The sequence below is a fragment of the Martes martes genome (assembly GCF_963455335.1).
Source record: "Martes martes genome assembly, chromosome: 17".
Classification (NCBI taxonomy): domain Eukaryota; kingdom Metazoa; phylum Chordata; class Mammalia; order Carnivora; family Mustelidae; genus Martes; species Martes martes.
In genome coordinates this window covers 4,626,090-4,649,471 of record NC_137905.1, presented here as the reverse complement: position 1 = coordinate 4,649,471, position 23,382 = coordinate 4,626,090, and the positions used below count along the sequence as shown (strand labels likewise).

The following is a 23,382-nucleotide window of genomic DNA, read 5'->3' as shown; positions in this document are numbered from 1 at the left end:
GTCCTTCTCTGAAACTTTGATGCACGTTTCAAGTTCTTGATACAATCAGAAAAGCCGTAGCTCAGACGGTGGAATGTCTTCAAGTTGCTCAGTCTTGAGGATTCAGAATAGAGGGTGCGGCTAAGTCAGGGCTGCTGGTGAGCTGCCCGCAAAGTGTCCTGTCCCTCGTTCAGAGGAGATAAAGCATGGCAAGGCCGGGGTGGGGAGTGAGGGGCATTCAGTCGCTCCTCGCACCACACTGACATGATCAGTGTCGTGTCGTGCTTTTTCTCGTGAGCAGCATGAATCACACATTTGCTCACGTTCCTCTTTTTACCTTGGCTGCTGGGAAGTTCAAGGCCAAATGCACAGCCCATTTGAAACCATGAAAACAGGACTTGCACACTGATATTCTAACTTTTACTTTGATCCTGATCTTTGGTCCACTCTCTGTCTTCCTCTTTTTGTGTGTTTGTCCTTACGTTTCCTTTCAGTTGTCTGTAACATGAGCTACTGTGTGATAGATCTGTGACCTGAGGGAGTAGATACATAAAGCAATAAAGTAAAAATCCTTTCGGGAAGTTTCTGTGATACCGGTTCTCAGGAGGGACCTCACTAGAGCCCCCAGAGGCACGTGGGTGTGATTGGGACACATGGCGTCGGGGAGCTGGTGTAGCAAAGGGGACCCCTTGGCCGTGCTGGACCAGAGCCGGCAGGCCACCAGAGGGGCTGGGTCCTGACCTGCTGTGTCACGGAGACCTGGTAGGGTGAGACCAAGAACTCCAAGGCAGGGCCAGGGCTGCTGTCCGGACAGGCACAGTGTAGGATGCCCCCCAGAAAGCCAGTGTCTGCGAAACTGCACCGGTGGGATCTCGGGTGGAGGAGAACCTGCAGAGGAGAAGCTCACTGTTGGGCTGGCTTGGAAGCCCAGCCCTGAGCCAAAAGCAGAGAATACCTCCCCCCACCGCCGCCACCCCTGCCGCCCTGTGTTCTCTCTGCAGTTTAAGAACCCCTTGATCCTGCTGCTCCTGGCCTCCGCCCTGGTGAGCGTCCTCACGAAGGAGTACGAGGACGCCGTCAGTATCGCCGTGGTGAGTGCGGGGCGGGTGGGGGCAGCGCCGGCTCCCAGACCCCACTGCCCAGAGGCTTACAGAGTCTTTGCCCCTTTTATTAGGCAAGAAAAAAAGAGTGTGGCTGTAGAGAAAAAACGGGAAATACAGCAGAAAGAAAGGACAGGAAATCCTTGTCCTTCTCCGTCCCCCCTGTGGAGATGTCCTGGGTCATTTTGCCATCACTGTGTCGGTGGATACACAGGGGCTCCTGGTTCCTTGCTGTTGGGAACAGTGTTGCAGTGACCCCCTCTTCCGCGACCCCGCTGTGCGTGCGCCACCCAGAGCTGTCCTTTGTAAGCTGTTCCCCAGACAGAACGGCTGAGCACCTTTTTAAAAAGAAGGTTTTCTTAATTGAAGTGAAAGTCATATGATTAAAAAAATAACCATTTTGACGTATACAATCCAGTGGCGTTTAGCACATTCCCTTCTAGCTAGAGCTAAAATACTCCATGGTCGGCAAAGGAAGCTGCCCCCCCAATCACCAGGCCCTCCCCCCCGCACCCCTCCCCACCCTCCCAGTCCCCGGCATCCCTGGGTCTGCTCTCTGTCTCTCTGTCCTCTGTGGCTATTTTATATAATGGAATCTTACATTATATGACCTTTTCTATCTGGCTCTTCCTGAATACCTTTTGATGACTGTCATTCTTGCTTCCCTCTGTCTGTCATGGGCTCTTTAAAAATACACAATCAGGCTCCTTCCAAGCAATGGTGTTTGCTCCTCTGTTTAAAAGGCTGCAGCTACGTCCGTACCTTCCGAGGTGAAATGACGTTTACAATACAGTGTGTGAAAAGGCAGTTTGTAAAAGAATACGTCTATACCATAGGATCCCGTGTTGTATGTCTATGCAGAAAAATCTAGAATTACCCTAAAATGTGAACCTTTGAATGCCAGAATTTGGGATGATTTTTCTGTTTGTTTGTTTGTTTTTTCTTTGGGTGGGGGGCTCATCTGTTTTGTAAGTTTCTGTGGGCTTGGTTTGCAAGAAGAAAGGAAATTTATTTGGAAAGGTGGGGTGCTGCGCCCTCCCGTCCTTGGGCTCACTCACTCACCCCCCAGCCGGGGGCTGACGCCACCCTCCCGTTTGCTCCCTAGGCCGTGCTGATTGTGGTCACTGTCGCCTTCATCCAGGTGTGTAGTTAATTCCTGAGGTCTGGGTCAGGGTAACCCGGGTGTGACGGTGTGGACGTCCCACCCCTGATCATGGTGTTTGCTGTCGCCAGGAGTACAGGTCGGAGAAGTCCCTGGAGGAGCTGACCAAGCTTGTCCCTCCCGAGTGTAACTGGTAAGTCAGAGATTCCCCGGAACCTTCTGGTTCATCGGAGCCGGTGCGCTGGTGAATTTGGCAAAAGTTTGGCCAGGTGTGTGTCCCTGATAGCATGATGGAGGAGGACCGTGTCTTTCCAGGGGTTGGGAGACCTGGCGTCTGCTCTGCCAGGAGATTCCTTTGTGTCCTTGGGCCTGTCATTCTACCTGTCTGGGCCTCGAGTCTCTCAGGGTCTAATCAGGGTGCTGGGGCCACAGATGGCGGGAATGGCTTTGGGAAGAGGGCGGCCCACGAAACACACGGTGCGGTGTGCAAAGCCGTGCCCAGCTTTCCTGCGTTCGGAAGTTGCATAAGATTCTCCGAGAGGGGATGGGAGGGGCTGGCGATGTGGGGCCGCTGGGCTGCGGGGTGAGGTGGCGCAAGGGTGACCTCCAGGCGCGTACCCTGCAGCCCCGCCGGCCTCTTTCCTGCCTGGACGTTTCCACGGCGCCTCCTGTTACCCCACAGCCCTTACCACAGCTGTTTAAAAAGGAGAAAGGAAGGACCAAACCACAGTGCTGTGCACTCGAACTTTCCGGGATGTTCTGTAATCCCCGCTGTCCAGTACGGCACCAGTACTCACATAGGACCTCCGAGGACTTGGGTGTGGCAGGGGCGATGGTGGAAGTGAGTTCTTCTCACTCAGCGTCAGTAGCCCCCGGGGGGCTCGTGGCTGCCCTCGTGCACAGCCGGGGCAGAAGGGAAGCCGCCCACACGGAGGGGCCCCACTTCTCCTCCGTGTAATTCCCAGTGTACTTCCCAGGCCATCCACATGCGGGCTCTCCTTAGAGGAATGGACGGATTTCAGAAAATGTCCACGTCTGCCTCCCCGCCCCTGCCCGGCTCTGCTGAGGTCGGGGGCCACGGGTCTTTCCCACTTAGCCACGTGTTGCTCCAAAGACAGTAACTGAACGTATCGCAAGACCCCAGGGCTTCGGAAGGGTTTAAGCCGATGGTAACTGTTTCATGAAACGCGATGTTCGGGGAAGAACATATATTTGGATGTAAATGGCACAACTGTGCCCCACGGCGGGGGATAGAAAGATCTAATGGGATGAGCCCCACGTCTCAAGGAGCCCGCAAGCAAGGGGCACGTGTGTGTGTGTGTGTGTGATATACAAGGCAGAGAATAACGAACAACAGAGACAAAAAGAGGATGATGTGGAACCGTGAGACAAGCTGAGTCAATTCTGGAAGGTTCGGCGGGGACGCTAAACATGTCTGGGCTCAGTAAATAGACGAGCGAGGCTGTCAGAAATCCAGACGTGGGATGTGTGATGTCAGCGTATGGACAAACGGAAACGTAAATGATTTATGTGATTTGATGATCCGATCTTAAGTCTAGATATCAAGTCTTGGCCTTTCAAGTGAGTGGTATGCATTATTGATGGCCCCGGGAGTCACTTCTCAAAGACGACTTCAGGTTTAAGGATGGTGGCGGCCGGCAGGCGGTGAGGGCACTGCAGTGAGCCGCGGCCGCCTCGGTGTCTGAGGCCTCTCGGACGAGCCAGAAGGAACGCCTGCCGTGAGGGCCCCTCCTGGCTTCCCTCCATCGTCTGTGATCTCAGCGCGTCTTAGTGAGCACCTACTGTGTGCCAGAAGGAACAGTGTCGGGGTTACGCGGCCCAACGAGAAGGCGAGGGCTTGGCCTTCGGGGCGCTCACGCTCCTCCCAGGGAGGCCAAGGATGAAGTGAAAGGGGCAGGATGACCTTGGACTGCGGCGGGGGCACTAAAGGCAAAATGGCCCCCCCAAACCCGGAGCCACAGGGAAACCTCCCAGAGAGGAAACGGCACAGGGCGGAAGAGTGGGAACGGCCCCCGAGAGCTGCTGGTCGGGCTGCGCTCATCGACATTTCGGTCGAGACCTGAGGAAGAGGAGGGACCGGCAGGTGAATCTCTGGTGGGTGCTCCGGCCACGGGGACAGCTCAGCCGCTCAGGCCGGAGAAACTGAGTCGTCTCCCAGCAAGAGATCTCAGGTCAGGGGGCCACGTGGCTGGTTAGTTTGCGAAGGCTCCGAGGACGGGGTCCTTTGATTTCGTCACTCTGCCCCCCGCGGCTCGTTGGCTCTGGACTCTGGCTGCCTCCCTTCGTGCTCCCTGGACCCGGGCCGCAGCTCCGGGCATCAGAGGCGGACGTGAAAAGGTCCAACAGAAGAAGAGGTCTTGTGTGTGTGTGTGTGTGTGTACGCGCTTGAGCCCCCAACAAATGTCCACTCATGTCCCAAAAACCAGTGCTACGGACCGTGCCCGGGCTCACGACAGTCATAGGAGGGGATGGGATCGCCCCGATGGTCTCAGTCACTCAGGACCCCTCCCTAGGACAGACGGCTCTGGGGGAGAGGTGGCTGTCTGCACAAGTGAATTCTGTTAACAGAGGAGAGGGGAATGTCCTCTTTGCTGTCCGAGGTTGGCAGAGACCTTGAGACTAGAAGCTGGTTGTGTTTGAAGGCGGGTGACCTGAGACGGGGAGCAGAAGGAGGGGGTCCTGTGGGGAGGTCCCGGTCAAAGCGGCCTTAGCAGGGCTTTCGAGTTTGAGTCCAAGGTCATGGAAAGCAGGAGCAGGAGGGAGTTGTGACCTGATTTTTGGCATTTTAAGAGCTCTCTGGCCACTGGGTAGGGGATGAATTGAAGAGGGCCAGGGGTGGGCAGGAGTCCAGCTGGGGCAGCAGTGTCCCAGGAGGGGGGACTGCCATTGGAACGTGTGCACAGAAGCACATGCCGGGAGTAGGGGTCGTAGCCCAGTGGGAGAGGAGGTCCCAGGCCTCTCGGGTACTTGGTGCTCCCCACTCCGACTCTGGCTCTGCCCTTCCGTGCCCCTCAGCACGGAAGATGGCTCTCCGTGTCCGGAGTGCTGTCTTCTCCAAGGACAGGGGCACTGCTAGCTACCGGCTCCATTAAGGAAGCTTTAGAGCCACTGACCTACACCTCCAGAAGCTTCTAGAGGCCGCGTGGTTCTGCCTTATTTCCAGGCAGAGTGAACAGGAATAGGAGCCCCACTTTTCAGACGAGGCCCAGGGTCTCCCAGAAACGACACACTTTTCCAAAGGTCTTTTAGGGTATGTGAATTAAAAATACGATAAAACCACAAATACACAAGGGTTTGTCCATCACTGAAAGAGAAAGTGTGATTCTCTATTCTTTGCTCAAGTTTCTTAAAAGTGTGCACAAATGGGGTGTCATCAGCCTGCTTTTTTGCTTCTTCCCATTTCAAATACAGCATAAGAGAAGGAAAGCTCCAGCATCTGCTTGCACGAGACCTGGTTCCCGGGGACATTGTGTGTCTCTCGATCGGAGACCGGATCCCTGCAGACATCCGTCTCACTGAGGTGAGGGGTCCCGAACCCTGGTCTGTGCTCACACACACACACACACACACACGTGTGCTCACACACATACATGCACATATGAAGGCATGAAGTCGGCAAGCCAGCTCATAGCAAACACAAAGCCCCTCAAATTGCATCCATAAACTATTTATTCCCATTTCCAGTAAAAACCTAACAGAGTTTGGTGACGTGAGTCTGTGGCTTACGGCAGGCTGCGGTAACAAATTAAACCAGGCTGGGGCTGAGGAACGGGGTAAGAGCTGTTTCTGGAAACAGCTACTCTGATGTCAGATTGCTGAATGACAAGGAGGGAAGCATATCGGCGAAGACATAACTCGTAGCCCAAGCTTTTACAGTTGTGTGGTTTGGGGACATCGGGTCGGGGGGTCGCAAGCTGTTTCCCTGACCTTTGTGGGTGTCCTGGTGTCACCAGCTCATGGTCCCAGAGATAGTCCTGGATTCTCGAGGAAAGGTTAAGTCTAGGTCAGCGGGGTCTGCGGATGGGGTCATCTATTTCAGGAATCCTTCCAAGAATACTGAAGACTTGCTTAAACTCTCAGTGATAAAGGATTAGGCACAGGCTATCTCCCTGATGTCGTTCTTTCCGGAGGATGTGTTTTCAGGAACTGTAGGATCACTGGCAAGCTATGAAAATGGCGAGGAGGGGCGGGTGGGGAAGAGCAGAGAGAGACTCCCTTTGAAAGCCCTCTGCCCCCGACTCTCAGATTCCCCCAGCAGGCTGGGCCGCTCGCTCTTAGGCTCATGCCGCTACCCCTGCCCGCAGCAGAACGGATTCCTCACCGTCTGCTCCCCCCCCACACCCCTGCACGAGCATCTGACTCCAAGTCCAGGGCATGTGGGTCCCCTTAGAGGAGCCAGGCCCCGCCCACGAGGAAGTCTGACGTCATCTGTTCACAGAGCGGCGGGCCCTGCCTCCCGAGGCAAGGATTCCCCAGCTACGGGGTGCGTTCCGGGGGTTGGGTAGCCGGTACGGAGGACATGTGCCTGACACAGGTGCTACCCAGAGTCCGTGCCTCAAGGTCATTGGTGCCCTGGGGCGGGGCATCGGCCCGAGTTTGAACCGAGGGCCTGCCCTTCACAAGCTGGGTGACCTGGAGCACGTTACTTAACCTCTCTGTGCCCCTGTGTCCCTGTCTGTAAGATGGAGGGGTGACGAGGCCTGTAGGATGACTGTTACAGGACGTCATAGATGGAGAGGGCCCGGAGCAGTGCCTGACGCAGGGGAGTGACAGGCACGTGTTGGAAATCAGGGTGCCCTGGGTTTCACATCCCTGCGCTGCACCGTCCAGCATATGACTTTGGGGAAGCATTGGGCGCTCCGGGCCTTAGTTTCCTTATCTGGGAAAGGGGCTAGTGTTCATTCCACCTTGAGTAGGTAAGAACCCGTAACACACTCGGCCCCGTGCCCGGTGTGATGTAAGTGGTCACTGCGTCTCAGCGGTGGCTCCCCTGTACCCCTTCCCCGGCTCTCCAACAGTCCCCGAAACAGCTTTAACCCCCAAGCAACTTTCTCTTTCGATGAGTTTTCTTCCTGCCCTGCTTATGTTAAATTCTTTTGTGCCCGCTGTCCACAGCACAGAACGCTTTCCGTCCTCACCGCCAGGCACACACACTACAGAGTTCCCTTTTGGTATTTTGCAACTGCCCCGAACAATCAATAGCTTTGTTTATTCACAGTGGGATATTTGTGTCAGCTCTTTCACTCTGAGACCTAGGAGAGCTTTATGTAAAGCTATTTAAGTCCAGGAAACAGCAGGTTCCGGAACGTTCGTAAAATAAGTCACTCAAATACTAGCGCTTTTTGCATTGTGCGTGGGGGTCAGCAAACATTTTCTCTCCCCATAGTTCATGAAGGTCAAGGCCTAGGGGGTAGGCTGACCTGGTCCAGCCAGTAGAGTAGGGACGCTGCTCCTCCTCCTTCCTCTCCCACTTCTGGCATGAAAAGGGTATTGAATGGGATCTGTCAGGGCTCCAAGTAATGCTTTGTCTCCAAGGTGGGAGGCTGGCTGGGTGTGGGGGATGGGGGGAGTCTTGCCTGTGTATGAGCAGGAAGTGACCAGAGCCCTCAATTGGGTTCAGGCCCAGCCTCCTCTGGGTGCCCAGTGGTATCGTGTGGGTTTTGTGCTTGGACTGGTCGCCCCCTCAGCTGACCTGGTGCCTGGGAGGTCACCAGAAGCTACACACACACACACACACACACACACACACACACACACACACAACCAGCTTTGTTCCTTCTTGGTCCAGAGACTCCCCCTTACTCCTGCCTCTCTCTTTCTCTCTTCTGGAGAGAACTAATGCGTATATAGAAATACATAAAGTCAGATCTGTGCTCACCACTGGGTAAAAAGTGCCTCCTTCCATCCCCCACAAACTTAAGGGAACACCACTCATTTTTCTGACTTGAGCACAAGGACACAGAACCCTGGAGAGACTGAGCAGCCCACCTGAGGTCATGTGGCCGCGAGTGGGGGAGGAGGATTTGAACTCAGGTCCTTGGGCTGCAGAGCCCACCTCTGTCACCGCCCACAATGGCTGCTCTCATTTTTTTTTTTAAAGATTTTATTTATTTATTTGACAGAGATCACAAGCAGGCAGAGAGGCAGGCAGAGAGAGAGAGAGAGGGAAGCAGACTCCCTGCTGAGTAGAGAGCCTGATGCGGGACTCGATCCCAGGACCCTGAGATCAGCTGCGATCAGCTTTTCTGACTTCCTTTAGCTCTCTGGCTCTCCCTCTGGGTTTCCTCCCTGTATCCGTTCCCTAAGGCTACTGGAACAAGTGACCGCATACAGAGTGGCGTAAGACAATGCCGATGGATCCTCTTACAGTTCTGGGGGTCAGAATGAAGACCAGTGTCACTGGGTGGGAAAAAAAATCAAGGTGTTGGAATTTAAAAGCAGAACAAATAAGCCTAAGAAGAGTCAAAGCTCATGTCTTGGTTCGGAAGGTCGGGGTGTTGACTAAGCCTTGAGCTATAAGATTCCCGCCAATCCCAAACTGACTTTAATGAAATATATTCAGGATTAAATATGCTTAGTTGACAGATGTTCTCTAGACCAGAATAGGCTCCGGGTCTTCCTGACCTCTGCCTACTTCCACGCGCCTACTTCGTTCCACTTACTGCCGTTCTCCTGCCCCTCCCGGCTGGCTCTTCCGTCCACGCCCACCGCCAGCCCTCATCCAGAGCCTTCCTCTGTCTCGCTTGGGCTGTGTTTCTTGGACTGCCGGCTTCCCATCCCAGTGCAGCTGGCTACCTCTCCCAACATCTAACTCGATTTTATGAGCTCCCCCACCTCTCTTCTCTGATCAAGACTTTTTCTGGATCTTCATTACTTATAAGGTACTATCCAAATTCTTTTTTTTTTTTAAGGTTTTATTTATTTATTTGACAGAGATCACAAGTAGGCAGAGAGGCAGGCAGAGAGAGAGGGGGAAGCAGGCTCCCCGCCGAGCAGAGAGCCCGACGCGGGGCTCGATCCCAGGACCCTGAGATCATGACCTGAGCCGAAGGCAGAGGCTTAAACCACTGAGCCACCCAGGCGCCCCAAGTACTATCCAAATTCTTAACCAATCTCCGATGTAGCTGAGTTCAGCCACACCTTCCACAGCCGTTCTGCTCCACGTGGACCAAACCTCCTGTCTTCTTGCCTGTCACCCCTCCATTCAGTGCCGCTCAGGGGCAGGAACAGCTCTCCACCCCGCCATGGCTTCAGCACCGGGGACAGCACCCACCACACACCCCCTCCCCACCCCAAGAATCCGTACCCCAGAGAGGGTGCCTTGGTGCCCGTGTCAGCGCACTGGGCTGCTGTCCCGTTAATGCCGGAGGGGTGCTGGGAGGAGAGAGGTCTTTCTTTGCCTCCCCCTCCTCTCAGTTGCTTTGACCGAGCGGGTTATTACCAAGTTCAGGCGTCACCAGTCCCCCACCTCGCCTTCCTTTCCTTCCCTGCCTGATTCACTCGGCAAATGTCTGCTCATCCTGCAAGACCCGTTTCACGTCCCCGATTCCCCAGGAGCTCGCCTCCTCCAGTCCATCTCCGAACCCAAGTGCTCCACCTTCCCGTTCCGCACTCCCCAGCCTTCTGCGGCAGACCAGGTCTGGTGGGAACATCAGACTGTAATAATTACAGCTCCAGGACTTGGTCAGGGGAGGGCTTCCCTTCCCAGGGTTTTCATTATTCCTGTTTTGACTGCAGGATTACTTCACGGTGAACAAACGAAGTTCGGTACAAATTCTGTGTGCTTCAAGCTTGATGCAACTGTAAACCTAAGCCAGATTTCCCAAGTACATGCAATTTTTTCAAATTATCCTCACGTCCCATTAGACAGTGTTTTCTGGAAACTCAATCCCTGCTCACCAGGGTTGTGCTGCCGATTTCTGCCGCCTGCTATCTGTGGCGTCGGCAGCCGGTGGTGCTGGGTGACTGTGTCTTCCCATTTTGTCCATCATTGTGTCCTCTGACTTGCCCTTGATGTCCTGGAGATAAAAAACACACACTCCAGGTCAGTTGGTAGTTGTGTTTGTGGTGAACAGAGTAAGAGAAATAGGTAGTTTTCAATGGGCCAGGGGTTTACGCCTCTCTCATAATAGAGACCGGAAGTGGAGTGTCCAAAGCCAAGATGGCGGCGCCGCCGTGGCACAAAGGGCGGGGCTTCTCCCAGCCCCCTCACTCTGTCCCCCCGTACCTGTAACATGGCTTCTGGAACCGCTATAATGAAAGCCCAGGGAGGGAGGAGGAGGAAGCTAGAAGGGGAAGAGGGCCTGTCAGCTCAGCCACCTTCACAGATCCGACCCAGGACTGTCGGTGACTTCTCCTTATGTCCCGTTGTCCAGAAGGCAGGGACAGTGTGAGTTGCAAGGAAGACTGGGAAGTGACATTGGGGGGGGGGGCGGCACGTGGTCATCCCCAATGCCCGATACCATTCCCACTGGGGGTTCTGTTAGGAGAGGGGGCACGTGCATTATACAGGCAATGGGTAGCCCTTGTCATCCTTGGGGCTGGGATCCCATGGCAGTGTGCGTATTTGTAAAAGGTGGTTATGAAATTTTTAAACTTGCAAGCGTAGAGAACTCAGCAGCCCCTGTTTGAATAGTGCCGATCTCACCGCTCTCTTGTGAGTTTGTAGGAAGACGGCTTGTCTGAGTTGGTCTTCTATGCCGAAATAACAAGGTCCTTAGGGGAAGAGCTTACCCCGGGCCCCTTATATGTCCTCCTTCGTACCTGGCACAGTTCTGGCTACAGGGGACTCACCTCTTGAGTGATACCTACTAGGTCTGTGTCAGTTCTGCCAGATGGTTAAGAGCAAAGTTTCTGGGACCAGAGCCTTCGTTCATGCTTCTGCTCTGAGGTTGCTGTAGAACCTCGAGCAAGGTACTCGAACAAATTACTTAATTACTCCATGCCTCAGTTTCCCCACATGTAGAATGGAGAAACCAATAGCATCTTTCGTGGAGGGTGTGGAGACTAAGAGGCCTTGTGAAGTGCTTGGCACAGGGCCCAGCACATCAGAGGAGTTGTGGGATTGTGAGTACCTTCCTCCTCCTCTGCTGGTGTGTGTGTGTGTGTGTGCGTGCGTGCACACGCACACCATGCCTAGGTGTGATGTCTGGTGTTAACGTAACCTTAGGCTGTCATCGAATAACCTGGCTCAAAGCACGTGGCTTATGTGGGGGTCTCCGGGGAGGGCAGTACGTGGAGTGTCTGGAGAAAAGCACAGGTGCTTTGAAAGGTATATTCCAAGTTGCCGAAGATTTTTTCCTAACATTGCACATCACATGAAAACCTTAACTAATGTTACAGAAGGTATGAGACATGTTTTTCAAGAGGGGCCACACAATTCAAAGCTTGTTCAGTTCCTCAAGGCCTCTGAGGCCATGTTCTGATCCTGGTTCCCTGATTTCGACGTGTGCTTTGTTTGCTGTCTATTGCAAAATGGCCTGATGGGGCCAGGTACCGTCCTGTGCTTCTCTGGTCAAGGTTTTGTTTTTGTTTTTGTTGTGGCAACATTTAAAAGACAAAAACAAAATTTCATTACATTCCAAAATGAGATTTGTATTTCTTTTTTTTTTAAATATTTTATTTATTTATTTGACAGACAGAGATCACAAGTAGGCAGAGAGGCAGGCAGAGAGAGAGGGGGAAGCAGGCTCCCCGCCGAGCAGAGAGGCCGACACGGGGCTCGATCCCAGGACCCTGGGATCATGACCTGAGCCGAAGGCAGAGGCTTTAACCCACTGAGCCACCCAGGCGCCCCGAGATTTGTATTTCTTAGTGGCAGAAAATCCTCATGAGAACAGCCATGACCTCATGGCCAAGGTGGACGAGGGCGGTCTGGTTCACTTTCCAAACCAGGCGTCAGGGCCAGCGTCTCTGGAAGACCCTGGTTCGGGAAAGGCAAGAGCATCTGTGCCTGGAGTAGCTCGGGACCAGCAGCTCCAGCCGTCTCCAGAGGCGCCTCCGGGACCACCCATCAGACACGGTCAATGCCAGATCAGTCATCCTGATCGGCGGGCAAGATGACAGTGATTTCTCGGAACCTGAAGCTCACTTTCAGATTTAAACATAGACGCAAGCTTTCTTCAACGCACCTAAGACAAATGCCTGAAGTTCCTGAATTCTGTATCAAACTCAGGTGCCCGTCGTTCGAGGTTTTAGAAACGACCCTCAGTATCGGGGATGGTCCCCGGGAATCTACTTTGTTCAGGAAAGACTTCATTTGAATATCCTGCCAGGTCAGTACAGGTAACCCAGGCAAAAAATCCTTCACGACCCAACTCCGGGTCCTAGCGGAGGGATGTTTTCTGCCTAGAGATGCCTGCCTGCTTTGTAGGGACCGGTGGTCGGACCTCATTCCGGGCAGTCAGGGGCACGATCTTTTACGCACAGATTTTTCCCAATTGAGAAGTTTTATAAGGTAGGAGTGGTCCGTTCTGTGCTTTTAAAACCCGTTCTCGGGGTGAAGGGACAGAGTTCTTCATCTTTTCCCCTTCTAGGTCACAGATCTCCTGGTAGACGAGTCCAGCTTCACGGGAGAAGCCGAGCCGTGCAGTAAGACGGACAGCCCGCTGGCCGGCGGGGGGGACCTCACCACGCTGAGCAACATCGTCTTCATGGGGACCCTGGTGCAGTACGGGAAGGGGCAGGTAAGCCCCAGGGACCTTGGCCGCCCTCACCAGTGGGCTTCTGGCTTCAGACCTCATGCACGTCTCTCCTGAACGCAGGGAGTCGTGATTGGAACAGGGGAAAGGTCCCAGTTCGGAGAAGTGTTCAAGATGATGCAGGCTGAAGAGGTAAGGGCCGCTGGGGGCTCTGGTTTTCTGGTAGGCTGGGGTTCGCGATTCCTCTCGGCTCCCGACACCAGCCCTGCCGCCTCCTTAGGAATGAGAATGATATGGTTAACGTGAGTTCACACTTTTCACGCCTTTAAAAATTTATTTTTGTTGCACAACACTTATTAGGATTTTGCTGCCAAGATTAAACTTACAGACAGTAACATGCACAGTCCTCAAGTGTAGAGATCAGGGAGTTTTTGTATGTGTGAGCCCTGGGGACTCGTCACTCCACTCAAGATAAAAGAACGCCAGGCAGAAGCTGAGGGACGCTCCTGGGATCTCGTCTCACAAACCCATGGGTCTCATCCTTTCAGACGCCTAAAACCCCGCTACAAAAAAGCATGGACAAGCTGGGGAAGCAGCTGACACTTTTCTCGTTTGCCATCATCGGTGAGTGAGGCATCTGCACTGGGTCGGGGGGACGGAGGGGAGCTGTCTGTCCTGAGCGGGCATGGCTGTTTCTCAGACACCCTGCTGCTGACGTGGGTGAGGACCCAGGGATGGGACCAGAGACTCCGATAGTGCCAAGAGCTTTCTGTCCTAGCCCCGGCCAACCGTGCCGCCGCAGCCCGACACTGCAATGGCCTCCCTGGTCAAGGCGTATTTCTTGCTCACACCACAGTTCGTGGGCACGTTCCTGATGGAGTGGCTTTCTGGGTAGGTCCCCTCCAAACACCAACTTGGGGTCCCGGGCCCCTCCCATCGGATGACTGGTCCCTCCCTCCTGGTCCTTAAGAGGCTGGCCGCTCTCCCTACTTGTTCGTCCAGCAGGTGGGCAAAGCCGGAGCAGAGGCTGGTGTGGGAAACGTTTAAGACATGAGGTCATCGCCTTGGCCCGTTGCCCATTCTGGATTGTCCAGAATGGAGTCACGTGGCCTACGTAACCGCAGAGGAGGCTGGGAGGTGTGGTTCAGCAGTGCACCAGCTGTATTCCTAGGCTACCGACCAGGCTGTACCAGGGCTTGTGCCCCTTGGCCTTTGGCAACACAGCAGGCAGCACCAACATGATGCTGCTGACCTAACTGTGGGTCTCAAGCCTGAATATCCCCATGGGGCCACCCCGGCCCCTTCACCGGCTCCTTCTTCTTATCTCCTGCTCTGGCTTTGATTCTGTGGTCTTCATTCCCAGCTTTAAGGATCCACCGGGTCCTGCCCCAGGGCTCATTCTCAATCAACACTTGTTGAGTGGATGGGTTCATAAAGGAACCCACAAATTGTGGCTCGTGGCACAGGCAGTGACGAGAGGCGGGACCAGTGAGTCTCCCTAAAACTGTGGAGCCAGAGAAAGCTCGTGAGAGAAACAGCCGTCCCTCCAAGAAACACTTCTGTTGTGCCTCGGGCCACCCAGATGGACCCCAGGCCAGTAAGACAGAGACACGTGAACAAACATGACACGCGAGGGTAGCCGTCAATCTTGAGTAGGGGAGTTGGGAAGCTTCCGAGGGGAATGTGACATTAAACGGGGTTTTGCAGGCTATGTAGGAGTTTGCCAAGTGAGAAAAGAGGGAACCAAGCATTCCAGGCAGAGCACAGGGTGTGATCAAAGGCGTGGAGGGGAACTGCACTCCTTTGCAACTTCTCAGAGGTAGGAAATGTAGCGGAGAGGTTGAGAGGAGGTGGTCTGGGGTCAGGGCTTTCAATTCTGTCGTGCTGGGGACAGACCTGCTCGCCCTTTCTTCCTCGGGCACCCCTTCACGAAATTCTAGCATCTAGTCGCCTCTCCAGATTTCAGATTTGGATTGAAGTGCTCCGAATTGGCTAAGTCACTAGCTTCACTGTTTTGGGGTAGCTCTCCGCCGCCTTCCCTCCTTCCCACCCTGTTTTGTCCTGGAGCCATAATGGTAGACGAGTTTTATCTTCACCTGCCAAGTCCGATCTCTACCAGTGGGGGGCCTGAGCTGTGATTGCCTTTTGAGGCCCTGCCCCTCCTTGGTCGCAAGGAGGACAGATTCGTGATGGCTGTTGTGGACACAAGTGGGGAAAGAGGCCTGTGCGTTGCCTTTCACTGGCCATCCTTGGGGCTGCATATTGGCCAGGCGTCTTTGGGAGAGTAGAAGGTCCACGCGGTCCTGGCTGCCTGGAGGACCACTGCCTGGAGGCCTCTTTTACTCTCTAGCATGAGGACTGGAAACCGTGACTCCTGGACCAAATTGAGTTTGCCACCTGATTTTGTCTAGCCCACAAGCCAAGAGTATTCTTTTTCTTTCTTTCTTTTTTTTAAAGATTTTATTTGTTTCTTTGAGAGAGAGTGCACATGAGCAGAGGGAGGGGTAGAGGGAGAGGGAGAAGCAGGCTCCCCACTGAGCAGGGAGCCAGATGCGGGGCTCAATCCCAGGACCCCAGGATCATGACCTGAGCTGAAGGCAGATGCTTCACTGAGCCCTCCAGGCACCCTTAATAGATACTTTAAGAGCTGTTCCAGGAGGGTGGGCGTTTTGGAACGGGGTTCCGTCGATCCCTGCAGGGCCCACAGGGGAGATGCAGGGGAGACGTGGCGGGCTGGTCCGTGCTTGAGAACCAGCTTTCCCAGGAGAGGAGCGTTTGCCAGGCTCCGTGCTGTAAATACCCTCCACGGGGCCACTTTGCAGCTGCCCGTGGATTAAAGTCACAGAGTGTGAGTTTGGGAAGCGACGTGCTGCACCAGCCCTTGGGGGCCCTGTGGGCAGGCGCGGGGCCCGGCGTCCAGGGCCGCAGGGTCAGCACCCACCCGTTTCTGATAGAGTTGCCCCTCCAGTCTCTACGTCTGGATTCACTGGGGTTCCAGCCGACATGTCATCTGCCTACCGCTGCTAATTGCTGCATATAAAAAAGGTAGCTAACAAATCAGATCTTGTCACCCCCCGCAACACGCACCCCCCCTACACACGTGCACACACCACTGCCACCCAGCGCACGGGCTGCCCTGGCTCCCGGTTCCCTCGGACCTGAAGCTGCCATTAGTCGGCAAGTCCTCCGAGCCTCAACAGGTGACCCCACCCACCTTCCCACCTCCTCCCACCACACCGGTGACAGCCGCTAGCCACCCCTCCCACCCAGTCGTTAGCTGTGGGCTGGGAGCAGTGCTGAGCCTTCGAGTGGACGGTTGCCTCTTAAATCCTGAAACAGCTCCTCCAGGAACACACAGGCCCTATCCCCGCCTGACAGATATGGAAACTTTCCCCCATTGCCAGAACGTCCCACATGTTTTCCTGGGTCCCAGCATGACTCCCGGGCCTTCTCCGACCTGAGGGTCCCTCTCTGGAAGGGTCCGCGTGTCCTGGGCCTGGCACTGTGCCTGCTGTTAGGAACCACTGGGTAAATGCTGAGGGAGGAAAGGGAAAGGGGAATTTGTTTGATGGAGAACACGGCAGGGCACAGTCCTGGAGGCCCCGGGGCCATCTGCCCATCCCGGGAGCCGCTGGCATCTGCCACATCGCGCAGCGTGGGGGGCGTCCCCGCTCATGGCGCACCCGGGGAGAGTGGGGGAGTCACCTGTAAACATTCGCAAACAGCCCGAGAGGAACTAACTGGTGGATGGCTGATCGCTTCCTTCTTGAACTTGAACTGGCTTGGTCCTTGCCTAAAAAAGCGGAAGCATTCTTTTTGGCGGAGGGGCCGGTCTCAAAGAGAGACAGGAGAGTGGGTCTGATACTTGAGGTTCTTACGTGTTGTCTGTGCACACGTTCCCGGAACTCTTCTCAGGGAAGGCGTTTGAAACGCAGCTGCGTGTCTGAGGAGACACACACAGCTGCGTGCGTGCGTGCGCATGCCGGCGTGCGTGACACACTTCTTGTCGCTTTCCCAGGCTTGATCATGTTCACCGGCTGGCTGCAGGGCAAGCAGCTCCTTGGCATGTTCACGATCGGGGTCAGGTAAGGGCGCTGCACTGACCTGCTCTCGCCAGGGCGGCGGGGAGGGTGGGCAGGTGGGGGAGCGGGACCCCGGCCCTGGGTTTGTTGGGAGCCAAATCAGAGTTTGCGGGCTGGGGGGGAAAGTACGTGTGAACGGGTCAAGTGAACGTTGATCAAATCACAACTCACAGTCAAGGCTACGAAGGAAGCAACTGCAGAGAGAGTGAAAGGGAGGCGGGGAGAGCCCTGTCCCGGGAAGGTGGCCGCGGCGGGAGCGGAGACGAGGCGGAGCCTGCTGGAGAAGGCGGGAAGGGGGTTCGGCGGGGAGCGTGCCACCATGGCGGGCGGTGGGACTGAGCTGTGGGCGTCTGGGGACACCAGGAGGGACTGGCTGGGCTCCATGAGCACAACCACACAGTGGAGTCCGTTAGGGGACACATAGCAAGCCGGTGATGGCCCCTTTCCTCCTGATTCTGAATAATGCCATCAGAGCCCTCCAGACGACATGCTGGACCATCACTACTATTCTTTTGGAAATGCGTTGCCCGTTCTTGACGTAGACACAGGAGGTGACAGGGCTGTGAGCCCTAGCTGGCTGCAGCCCACAGAGGGCTCAGGGGGCGTGGGCAGCCGGCTGCGCGGTGGAGTGTGGGGTTCGAGGCCAGGACAGGCATCCTGGAAGAGTGGGTCATTGGAGATGCGCCGTCCCCGACATTAGGCTGAGGACGGAAGGGTCCTGGGGAAAGCTTGTTCAGCAGCAGTCGCCGGTGCCCTGCCTTGGCGGGTCTGGGGTGGGCGCTGACACTCTGCATTCCGGACAAGCTCCCTGGGGTGCTGATGCCGCTCTAAGTGGTAACCCAGTTGGGGCTCCCGCAAGAGGCAGGGCCAGGGAAGCAGGCTGAGCCCCTGACAGGAGTGCTCAGGTGACTTAGCCTTCAGAGGCAGGTGTGGTGGCGGAGGGACAGAGGAGCCTGAGCCCTTGGGGGGAGGGTGGGGGGGACGACTCCCAGAACAGGAACACTGGGAAGCCATGACACCTAAGAACCTCCCCCAAATAATGGCGCATTCCATCCCCATCTTAGAAACCATGGAAAGTTCTATGAGTCAAGACAACTATTCGGTATTTCCAAGTAAATAACAGAAAAGGCCCCCGTGTCCATCCCTGCCTGCCCTCCGCAGGGCCATTTGCTGGTCCCTCCTGGTTCCCGGTCTCCGAGTCCCTTCCCTCTCACTTTTCCCACTAGATCCGTGGTGTGCTGGCCGTTCAGAGGAAATTTCCTCTGTCCGTTTCCCTTGTGACTTTGAAAAGATGAAGATTCTTAGTGGCGTCAGCAGCTCAAAGGCTCTGGGTCAGAAGGTAGAAACGGCTGGAGAGCTAGTAAGGAAGAGATTCTCGAAAAGAAGTAACACGAGAATTGTTCTTTTAAACACTTTATCCTAATTCCCTCTGCCTCAGGTGACATCCAAGATGATCCAAAGTATACTCGCTTTTCCGGGTCCGTGCTAATCTTTATTAGTTTGTGGATTAATTTTTTATTATTATGCAAGCATCCAAGTACATGCAGAAAGGCCCTGCCCACGCTATGGGGGGAAAGGTCCTCGTCCCAGCCTTCTGCAAATGTTTGCTCAGCTAGTCTTGTCAGCCTGTGCCATAAAACCTAGGAAGCCTTCTTGCTGTCCCCATAGAAACTGGGCACAGTCCCTTGACCAAATTCAGTAATCTTGGTTCATTTCATATAACTTGCCCTTGAATGCTCCATTGTTTGCGGAGAAGAGGGCCACCGTTCACATACCGTGTTTCTTTGATTCTAAGTCACGCTTTCTTTTCTCACGCTTTCACGTCTCTGAGGTCAGGCTGCTTCTTACAAACGAGGAGATAAGAGAGCACCGCGTGCTTAATTAATTGGCAGCATTTTTTACCTTCTGAGCGGTACACAGGCAATGGCGCCCTTGACCATCCGCCATGTCTTAGCTTTGATGAAGTAGGACAGCCACGTGCGGCGCGGCCAGGCTCTCTGACGCTGAAGCAAGCCCGTGGAACGCTCGCCGCGCGCGGGTGGGGCCGTCGTGGCTCTGGCCCCTCGCTGTACGTGCGCAGGCCTCTCCCGTGTTTTTGTGCTTCTGCAAAGCACAAAAGATCTGCATCTTATATTTTTCACAACATCAAGGTCTGTCGCACGCCTCTGTTGAGCACGTCCGCTGGGCCGTTTTCCCCAAGAGAATTAGGTCATTTCACATCTCTGTGTCGTATTTTGGTAACTCTCGTAATATCTGAAAGTTTCTCATTGTTATGTTTTTATGGCGATCTGTGATCGGTGACAGGGGGTACTGGCAGCCCGGGTGATTGTCAGCATTTTTTAGCAATAAAGTATTTCTAAATTAAGTGACACACGTTGGGTTTTTAGACACGGTGGTCTTGCACACTTGATAGAGGGCAGTACCGTGTAAACATAACGTTTATGGGCACTGGGGACCAAAAGGTTTGTTCAGTTGCTTTACTGGGACGGTCGCTTTATTGCAGGGGGCTGGAACTGAACCCATGGAACTGGGGGTGTGCCTGAATTCACTCCTCCCTGTTTGTCCAGCAAATATTTGCTGAGTGCCTACTGGGCTTTGCTGGATATCCTGATGCAGAGGGTGAGCTGTGGTGGGGTGTGGCTGGTGACACTCCCCCACAGCTCTGCACTGAGACACCAAACCTCTCCAGTCTGGCCCCAAACCTCTTCTGCCTCCCCCGCTGGCCCGAAGTCAGCCGGGAGCCCCACACCAGCCCTTTGCCTCATCCACGCCTGCGGGTGTGGAATGGGGAGCCAGTCTACCATGAAGTTCTGGAGCCAGATTTGAGGCAAAAAGAACCCCTCCTTAATGTCCCATCACCTGTTGACACACTGCCCACGAGAAGGGATCCACCCTCTGTACCCCAATTCAAATTCCCAAGAGAGCAGCTCACTGGTCCAGCTGGGGTCACGTGTTCTCTTCTGATCCAGTCAGCCCTGGCAGTGGGAGGGTGTGGTCCCACGGGACAGAAAGAGTTGGAGGGATAATAATGAAATGAACAGGACCCAAACAGCTTTGCTACAATAGTCAAAGGCACAGCTTTGTCACCACCTGCTTCAACCTTGGTTTCCTTGTCTGGCTCCCTTACCAGCAAGTGTCTAAACAACTAAACCAGTGAAAAGTGAAATTCAGGGGACTCAGAGGACCTCTGAACCAAAAAATTCCACTTCCCACTTACTGCCTAATCTGGAAATTCCTTTCAAAGGATCCAAAGACCTTTCTCTTTAATAAGTGACAGTAATTTAAGTGCACAAGTGCTTAAAGGGGCAAAACAACTGAGAGGCTAATTTGTGCTAAAGTGTGGATGTCTGATAGGGGAGGCCCATTCCCAGGAGCAGGGTTTTGCCACAGGAGAACTCAGAGCCGTGGATGCCGGAGGAGACAGGTGCATCATGGGATTGGGAACAGAGACTAGATGGGGACATTGGGGACACGAGAGTCATGCCGCACTGGGTCAAACCGTTGGCGACCCCAGCTGGGGTTCATGTCATCCTTCAGTGCTTATGTTAAAGGTGACCCGTCTGGCCTTTTGATCCAGCCTGGCTGTGGCCGCCATTCCCGAGGGGCTGCCCATCGTCGTCACGGTTACGCTGGTCCTGGGAGTGCTGCGCATGGCCAAGAAGCGTGTCATCGTGAAGAAGTTACCCATCGTGGAGACCCTGGGTGAGGGACTCCACTGGTTGGGATCTTGTACGTGGGATGGAAGGGGTGGTGGCTCGGCCAGGGTGTCCGACCTGGGGTTGTCTCGTGCTAGGTTGCTGCAATGTCATCTGTTCGGATAAGACGGGGACTCTGACCGCCAATGAGATGACCGTCACCCAGCTGGTGACATCCGATGGGCTCCATGCTGAGGTGAGCCCCGGGCCGCCGTGCACGGTGCCAGACAGACCGTTTCCTTTCTAAAAGTACACGGAACCTTCTAGGAAGCAACAAGGAAGAAACAAAAATGAGTTACTGTCCAGTTTCCTTGCTACCGACAGCAGCAAGGGCTATGACTGAGTTAAGGGAGCCGACTTCATAATTTTGGCCATTGTCTTGTAATAATAAGCTCATTACGTACCGCAGAAGCAAAGAAACAGTTGCCCGTAACCGCCTGTGATAAATGAACCATGACGGTCCCTTTTGGGTTTTTCCAGTCTCTCCCCTGTGGCTCTGGCCCAGTTGTAAGCTCCCTGAACGTGCGGTCTTGTGTCCTGCAGAACTTGCAGGCAAAGGTGTCAGCAGTGACATCTCGTAGGCCAGCGCCTGTTTTTGTAAACAGAGTTTGGCTGGCTGGCTGCCATGCCCTTCGGTTTACCTGTCGTCTGTCCTGGCTCCCTTGGTGCTCCCGTCCCAGGGCCGCGTGGTCGTGTCAGATCGCGGGCACTGCAAAGGCTTATATATCCGCCCTCCGGCTGCCTGAGGGCAGGTTTGCCTCCCTCTGTTGGTGCACGTGCCGGGGACATCTTCATGCTTGACGTCTTGTTCGTGCATAGGATTCTGTCCCTGGGGTGGCTCCCCCAGGAGAGAGATGATGGGACAATGGGGGGATTGTCTTACCACACACGGTGACATCGTCCCTGTGGCTTCACCCCGCAGGTCAGCGGAGTTGGGTATAACGGCGACGGGACCGTCTGTCTCTTACCCTCAAAGGAAGTCCTGAAGCGGTTCAGCAACGTCTCGGTGGGGAGGCTGGTGGAGGTGAGTGTCAGGGGCCCCGCGGCGGTGACACGCCGTGAAGAGGAGCGGACGGGACTTGCTTGAGGAGAGCGCCAGCTGGGTCTGGGTGACACCGGGGCCACACTCCAGGGGACAGGTGTCCCCGTAACAGGTGAAGACATGAGGGGAGAAGCGAGCTAGAGCCTCTGTCCTCCCCGCCTGCTGGAGGGGCTTCCCCGAGACGCCTGCTGGAGAAGGTGCTCAGCCAATGTGCGACAGCGAGCCCGGTCTCGTCACTCATCAGAGCAGCATCAGCCGCCCTCGGCCCGCCCGCATGCCGGTGCCCTCCGAGGCCCGAATCCAGACGTGGTCTCGGGCTCGTAGAAGTGATGAGAGCGCCTGGGGTCACCCGCAGTGAGGGAGGGAGCCGGGACCCACCCTCCACGCTCTCTTTGTGTTTATTTCCGTTCTTTTTTTAAATTATCATTTTTAGTTGAAACATCAAGTTCTGCAGCACAGAATTCACCCCCTTGAAGCGTAGGGGTCAGTGGTTTTAGTCCCTTCTCGAAGTTTGCAGCCACCGCTGCATCTAATTTCAGGACACTTCGTCACCCCCCGCGGACACCCGTACCCATCCACCTCCCCGCCCCCCTGATACTGCCTTACGAGGGCCTCGTGCCGACCAGCCCCCAGCGTTCAGTGAAGATTGACAGTGGAAGGGCGGGGACTCTGATGTATTTTGAAGAGTAAACCCTGTCCCTTGGCCCCACGTCAGCCCCGCCCCCAAAATGGGCCCAGCCTTCAGTGTGTGACTGGGAGCCCAGGACCCCAAGGGGTGCCAGTTCCAAATGTGAACTACAGACATTCAGAAATCCCCCCTCCTTTCAGGCAGGCTGCGTGGCCAACAACGCCGTCATCAGAAAGAACGCCGTGATGGGACAGCCCACGGAGGGCGCGCTGATCGCGCTGGCCATGAAGGTAGGGACCTGACCGTCTGCGCCGGGACTTCTTGCACTTGGGGCTGAACTAGAGACAGAATTTGAGCTCATGTCTGAGCAGATGAGGAATGGGGAAGCTTAGTAATAACGGGAGAGTGGCCCCAAACGTCCTCAGGCAGTCACTGACATGCCCTGTGGTTCTGAAACATTCTCTGTGCCACCCTTCCTGGCAATCCCTGTGCCCCATAGCTCAGACCCCAGGGAAGTGCTGGGGGGACAGACAGAGGAGTGCAAGCCACCTCGTGGGCCCCAAGCCCCCTCCAGGAAGACCCCTTGCTATGAGTGCATTCGACTGGTTGCAGGGCTCCGAGGTCAGACCCTGGGTCTGCGACTTGGCAGAAATGCCCCCATGGAGCGCCCAGTGCCACGGGCAGAATGACTGTCCCCACTGCCAAAAGGGTGGGCAGTGGGGCGGGACACCAGAAACTGTTCCCAAAGACCAAGCTGGTTCTGTCCCTGAATGAGAGAAAGGAGACCTTTCTTCTCCCAATGGGATTTTCATTTGAAAGCAAATGGCCCTTCTCTGCTTGGATTCTCCCCTGCCGGTCACAGTCTGAATCATGAATCATTTGAGGGGACGGAGCTTTGCATAGAGACGCGTTTAGCATGACTCACCGGAAGCCCGTGTGTTACCACCCTAGATGGACTTAAGTGATATTAAAGATTCATACGTGAGAAAAAAAGAGATTCCATTCAGTTCGGAGCAGAAATGGATGGCAGTACAATGCAGCCCCAAGAACGAGGTGAGTTTGCTTCTCTGCCCCTTCCCGCCCTCCCTCCCGC

At 54.9% G+C, this 23,382-nt stretch overlaps 1 protein-coding gene across 2 annotated transcripts in view; it reads left to right on the top strand.

Annotated features, from left to right (window-relative positions):
* The window catches only part of ATP2C2 (ATPase secretory pathway Ca2+ transporting 2), a gene marked incomplete at its 5' end in the record, with an annotated part of 61,024 nt that overhangs the window by 23,436 nt on the left and 14,206 nt on the right, over positions 1–23,382 (top strand). For both annotated transcript variants that reach the window (XM_080829140.1, XM_080829139.1), the window contains 13 exons: positions 981–1,070; positions 2,185–2,220; positions 2,313–2,374; positions 5,614–5,722; positions 12,738–12,887; positions 12,966–13,034; positions 13,391–13,466; positions 16,861–16,927; positions 20,502–20,626; positions 20,718–20,815; positions 21,542–21,643; positions 22,490–22,579; positions 23,241–23,342. In XM_080829140.1, the coding sequence (XP_080685266.1) occupies positions 981–1,070; positions 2,185–2,220; positions 2,313–2,374; positions 5,614–5,722; positions 12,738–12,887; positions 12,966–13,034; positions 13,391–13,466; positions 16,861–16,927; positions 20,502–20,626; positions 20,718–20,815; positions 21,542–21,643; positions 22,490–22,579; positions 23,241–23,342 (1,176 nt within the window). The remainder of the gene's footprint in view (positions 1–980; positions 1,071–2,184; positions 2,221–2,312; positions 2,375–5,613; positions 5,723–12,737; positions 12,888–12,965; positions 13,035–13,390; positions 13,467–16,860; positions 16,928–20,501; positions 20,627–20,717; positions 20,816–21,541; positions 21,644–22,489; positions 22,580–23,240; positions 23,343–23,382) is intronic.